Source organism: Protopterus annectens, chromosome 10.part0 (assembly GCF_019279795.1).
Source record: "Protopterus annectens isolate FY-2018-M chromosome 10.part0, PAN1.0, whole genome shotgun sequence".
NCBI lineage: Eukaryota > Metazoa > Chordata > Ceratodontiformes > Protopteridae > Protopterus > Protopterus annectens.
In genome coordinates this window covers 1,839,968,002-1,839,974,087 of record NC_056744.1, presented here as the reverse complement: position 1 = coordinate 1,839,974,087, position 6,086 = coordinate 1,839,968,002, and the positions used below count along the sequence as shown (strand labels likewise).

The following is a 6,086-nucleotide window of genomic DNA, read 5'->3' as shown; positions in this document are numbered from 1 at the left end:
ACTGCCAGTATATTTACTGATACTCCTGAAATGATTCCTTGGGTGTGAAAATATACTTTCTGCTAGCACAGTTAAACAGTTCTGGGGTTAGTATATTTAAGTTGTGAGCTATAAAGGAGTGAAGCTCTTCGATGCTAGCATGTGTTGTAAAGTTGTAACAGCTTGTGTGAGGGAACATGTAGGATTTATTTTATGTTAGGTGCAGGTAGTGGCATGTCTGGTACTTATGCTAATGTGAATGTCAGTAACGGAGCTATGATAAGGTGATTGTTGGTAACAGAACTCTGATAAGGTGAGTGTCGGTAACTGAGCTATGATAAGGTGAGTGTCAGTAACTGAGCTATGATAAGGTGAGTGTCGGTGACTCAGCCATGATAAGGTGAGTGTCGGTAACGGAGCTATGATAAGGTGAGTGCTGGTAGCTGAACTCTGATAAGGTGATTGTCAGTAACTGAGCTGTGATAAGATGGGTGTCGGTAACTGAGATATGATAAGGTAAGTGTCGGTAACGGAGCTATGATAAGGTGAGTGTCGGTAACAGAGCTATGATCAGGTGAGCGTCGGTAACAGAGCTATGATAAGGTGAGTGTCGGTGACTCAGCCATGATAAGGTGAGTGTCGGTAACGGAGCTATGATAAGGTGAGTGCTGGTAGCTGAACTCTGATAAGGTGATTGTCAGTAACTGAGCTGTGATAAGATGGGTGTCGGTAACTGAGATATGATAAGGTAAGTGTCGGTAACGGAGCTATGATAAGGTGAGTGTCGGTAACAGAGCTATGATCAGGTGAGTGTCGGTAACAGAGCTATGATAAGGTGAGTGTCGGTAATGGAGCTATGATAAGGTGAGTGTCAGCAATGGAGCTATAATAAGGTGATTGCCCCTAATTGAGCTATGATAAGGTGAGTGTCAGTAATGGAGCTATGATAAGGTGAGTGTCAGTAACAGAGCTATGATAAGGTGAGTGTTGGAAACTCAGCTATGATAAGGTGAGTGTCTGTAACTGAGCTATGGTTAGGTGAGTGTCAGTAACTGAGCTATGATCAGGTGAGTGTCGGTAACTGAGCTATGATAAGGTGAGTGTCAGTAACGGAGCTATGATAATGTGAGTGTCAGTAACGGAGCTATGATAAGGTGAGTGTCAGGAACGGAGATATGATAAGGTGAGTTTCAGTAACTGAGCTATGATAAGGTGAGTTTCAGTAGCTGAGCTATGATAAGGTGTTAGTAAATGATCTATGATAAGGTGAGTGTCAGTAACGGTGCTATTATAACGTGAGTGTCGGTAATTGAGCTATGATAAGATGAGTGTCAGTAACCAAGCTATGGTAAGGTGAGTGTCAGTAAATGAGCTATGAGAAGGTGAGTGTCAGTAACTGAGCTATGATAAGGTGAGTGTCAGTAATGGAGCTATGATAAGGTGAGTGTCGGTAACTGAGCTATGATAAGGTGAGTGTCAGTAATGGAGCTATGATAAGGTGAGTGTCGGTAATGGAGCTATGATAAGGTGAGTGTCAGTAATGGAGCTATGATAAGGTGAGTGTTGGTAACTGAGCTATGATAAGGTGAGTGTTGGAAACTGAGCTATGATAAGGTGAGTGTCTGTAACTGAGCTATGGTTAGGTGAGTGTCAGTAACTGAGCTATGATCAGGTGAGTGTCGGTAACTGAGCTATGATAAGGTGAGTGTCAGTAACGGAGCTATGATAATGTGAGTGTCAGTAACGGAGCTATGATAAGGTGAGTGTCAGGAACGGAGATATGATAAGGTGAGTTTCAGTAACTGAGCTATGATAAGGTGAGTTTCAGTAACTGAGCTATGATAAGGTGTTAGTAAATGATCTATGATAAGGTGAGTGTCAGTAACGGTGCTATTATAACGTGAGTGTCGGTAATTGAGCTATGATAAGATGAGTGTCAGTAACCAAGCTATGGTAAGGTGAGTGTCAGTAAATGAGCTATGAGAAGGTGAGTGTTGGTAACTGAGCTATGATAAGGTGAGTGTCAGTAATGGAGCTATGATAAGGTGAGTGTCGGTAACTGAGCTATGATAAGGTGAGTGTCAGTAATGGAGCTATGATAAGATGAGTGTCGGTAATGGAGCTATGATAAGGTGAGTGTCAGTAATGGAGCTATGATAAGGTGAGTGTTGGTAACTGAGCTATGATAAGGTGAGTGTCTGTAACTGAGCTATGATAAGGTGAGTGTCGGTAACTGAGCTATGATAAGGTGAGTGTTAGTAAGTGAGCTATGATAAGGTGAGTGTCGGTAACGGAGCTATGATCAGGTGACTGTCGGTAATGGAGCTATGATAAGGTGAGTGTCGGTAATGGAGCTATGATAAGGTGAGTGTCAGTAACAGAGCTATGATAAGGTGAGTGTCAGTAACAGAGCTATGATAAGGTGAGTGTTGGAAACTGAGCTATAATAAGTTGAGTGTCTGTAACTGAGCTATGGTTAGGTGAGTGTCAGTAATTGAGCTATGATCAGGTGAGTGTCGGTAACTGAGCTATGATAAGGTGAGTGTCAGTAACAGAGCTATGATAAGGTGAGTGTCAGTAACGGAGCTATGATAAGGTGAGTGTCAATAACGGAGCTATAATAAGGTGATTGCCGGTAATTGAGCTATGATAAGGTGAGTGTTGGTAACAGAGCTATGATAAGGTGAGTGTTGGTAACTGAGCTATGATAAGGTGAGTGTCTGTAACTGAGCTATGGTTAGGTGAGTGTCAGTAACTGAGCTATGATCAGGTGAGTGTCGGTAAATGAGCTATGGTTAGGTGAGTGTCAGTAACTGAGCTATGATCAGGTGAGTTTCGGTAACTGAGCTATGATAAGGTGAGTGTCAGTAACGGAGCTATGATAAGGTGAGTGTCAGTAACGGAGCTATGATAAGGTGAGTGTCAGGAACGGAGATATGATAAGGTGAGTGTTGGTAACTGAGCTATGATAAGGTGAGTTTCAGTAACTGAGCTATGAAAAGGTGTCAGTAACTGATCTATGATAAGGTGAGTGTCAGTAAGGGTGCTATTATAAGGTGAGTGTCGGTAACTGAGCTATGATAAAATGAGTGTCAGTAACCGAGCTATGATAAGGTGAGTGTTGGTAACTGAGCTATGATAAGGTGAGTGTCAGTAACTGAGCTATGGTAAGGTGAGTGTCAGTAACTGAGCTATGATAAGGTGAGTGTCAGCAATGGAGCTATGATAAGGTGAGTGTCGGTAAAGGAGCTATGATAAGGTGAGTGTTGGTAACTGAGTTATGATAAGGCGATTGTCGGTTACTGAGCTATGATAAGGTGATTGTCGATAACTGAGCTATGATAAGGTGAGTGTCAGTAACTGAGCTATGGTAAGGTGAGTGTCAGTAACTGAGCTATGATAAAGTGAGTGTCAGTAACTGAGCTATGATAAGGTGAGTGTCAGTAACTGAGCTATGATAAGGTGAGTGTCGGTAACTGAGGTCTGACAAGGTGGGTGTCAGTAACTGAACTCTGACAATGTGGGTGTCAGTAACAGAGCTATGATAAGGTGAGTGTCTGTAATGGAGCTATGATAAGGTGAGTGTCAGTAACTGAGCTATGATAAGGTGAGTGTCAGTAACTGAGCTATGATAAGGTGAGTGTCAGCAACAGAGCTATGATAAGGTGAGTGTCGGTAACTGAATTATAATAAAGTGAGTGTCGGTAACTGAGCTATGATAAGGTGAGTGTTGGTAACTGAGCTATGATAAGGTGAGTGCCAATAACTGAGGTATGATAAGGTGAGTGTCAGTAACGGAGCTATGATAAGGTGAGTGTTGGTAATGGAGTTATGATAAGGTGAGTGTCAGTAACTAAGCTATGATAAGGTGAGTGTCAGTAACTGAGCTATGATAAGGTGAGTGTCAGTAACTGAGCTAAGATAAGGTGAGTGCTGGTAGCTGAACTCTGATAAGGTGAGTGTCAGTAACTGAGCTATGATAAGGTGAGTGTCAGTAACTGAGCTATGATAAGGTGAGTGTCAGTAACTGAGGTAACTGAGCTATGATAAGGTGAGTGCTGGTAGCTGAACTATAATAAGGTGAGTGTCAGTAACTGAGCTATGATAAGGTGAGTGCTAGTAACGGAGCTATGATAAGATGAGTGTCAGTAATGGAGCTGTGATAAGGTGAGTTTTGGTAACTGAGCTATGATAAGGTGTGTGTCAGTAACTGAGCTATGATAAAGTGAGTGTCAGTAACTGAGCTATGATAAGGTGAGTTTTGGTAACTGAGCTATGATAAGGTGTGTGTCAGTAACTGAGCTATGATAAGGTGAGTGTTGGTAACTGAGCTATGATAAGGTGAGTGTCAGTAACTGAGCTATAATAAGGTGAGTGTTGGTAACGGAGCTATGATAAGGTGAGTGTCAGTAATGGAGCTGTGATAAGGTGAGTTTTGGTAACTGAGCTATGATAAAGTGAGTGTCAGTAACTGAGCTATGATAAGGTGAGTGTTGGTAACTGAGCTATGATAAGGTGAGTGTCAGTAACTGAGCTATGATAAGGTGAGTGTTGGTAACGGAGTTATGATAAGGTAAGTGTCAGTAATGGAGCTGTGATAAGGTGAGTTTTGGTAAGTGAGCTATGATAAGGTGAGTGTCAGTAACTGAGCTATGATAAGGTGAGTGTTGGTAACTGAGCTATGATAAGGTGAGTGTCAGTAACTGAGCTATAAGGTGAGTGTTGGTAACTGAGCTATGATAAGGTGAGTGTCAGTGACTGAGCTATGGTAAGGTGAGTGTTGGTAACTGAGCTATGATAAGGTGAGTGTTGGTAACTGAACTATGATAAGTTGAGTGTCAGTAATGGAGCTATGATAAGGTGAGTGTCGGTAACGGAGCTATGATAAGGTGAGTGTCAGTAATGGAGCTGTGATAAGGTGAGTTTTGGTAACTGAACTATGATAAGATGAATGTCGGTAACTGAGCTACTGTAAGGTGAGTGTCGGTAACTGAGCTATGATAAGGTGAGTGTCAGTAACTAAGCTATGATAAGGTGAGTGTCGGTAACTGAGCTATGATAAGGTGAATGTCGGTAACTGAGCTACGATAAGGTGAGTGTTGGTAACGGAGCTATGATAAGGTGAGTGTTTGTAACTGAGCTATGATGAGGTGAGTGTCGGTAACTGAGCTATGGTAAGGTGAGTGTCAGTAACTGGTTTCTATGATATGCAGCTGGCATGTTTTTTAGTATATTGTATGCAGATGAACTTTCTCTTCAATAACATTGCATTCACTTTATCATAGTTCAGTTATCCATTACATATGTCTCTTTGGATATGTAAGTGACTGTGTGTGTGTGTGTGTGTGTGTGTGTGTGTGTGTGTGTGTGTGTGTGTGTGTGTGTGTGTGTGTGTGTGTGTGTGTCTGTGTGTGTCTGTGTGTGTGTGTGTGTGTGTGTGTGTATGTGTGTAAGCATACACCTGTCTGTAAGCATACACCTGTGTCTGTGACTGTATATATTTATTACTATTGTATTAGTTATCCGGGTTTGATCCTGCAAAACATTATCCCTTTTCAGACAAGATCTGAAAAAAATGGGAGTCATTAGACAGAATGTTTCACAGGGGGAGTGGTGAGTATCAGTCTGTTATACAAGTGTCTCACAAGCAACTATCTACTGTACTGTCCTTTTCATCTCTGCAGCATAATATACAAATAAAAACCTGTCTTGAAGTAGCAACATCTTGTCAATGGTTAAGGACTATTTTGCCTTTTGGACTCTCACCAAACGCACAATACACATTATGTATAGAATAATGTAACATAAGCCTACAAATAACTTACCTTTGAGGGGAAGGCCTCCATAGCCTGCAAACAAAGTTAAGTATGTTATTTAAATGACTCAGATTAAACGCATATAAGAGAGCAGATCAACAGAATGTGTGACAATACAATGCAGTACAAACAGCATTAATATTCATTACCGTGCGGTACACTCAAAGACATTTTACTACAGTTTAGTATAGTACAATGCAGAATAATGTATTACATATATAACACTCCACTATCACAGCATGCACAGGTATATAGAATAGTGACGCGGTTCCATAGTAATCCAATGAAAAG

At 41.4% G+C, this 6,086-nt stretch overlaps 1 protein-coding gene across 9 annotated transcripts in view; it reads right to left on the bottom strand.

Annotated features, from left to right (window-relative positions):
* LOC122814093 (glycine-rich cell wall structural protein-like) overlaps positions 1–6,086 on the bottom strand; it is a 150,746-nt gene that overhangs the window by 77,799 nt on the left and 66,861 nt on the right. For all 9 annotated transcript variants that reach the window (XM_044086708.1, XM_044086704.1, XM_044086710.1 and 6 more), the window contains one exon: positions 5,805–5,828. In XM_044086708.1, coding sequence (XP_043942643.1) covers positions 5,805–5,828 — 24 coding nt within the window. The remainder of the gene's footprint in view (positions 1–5,804; positions 5,829–6,086) is intronic.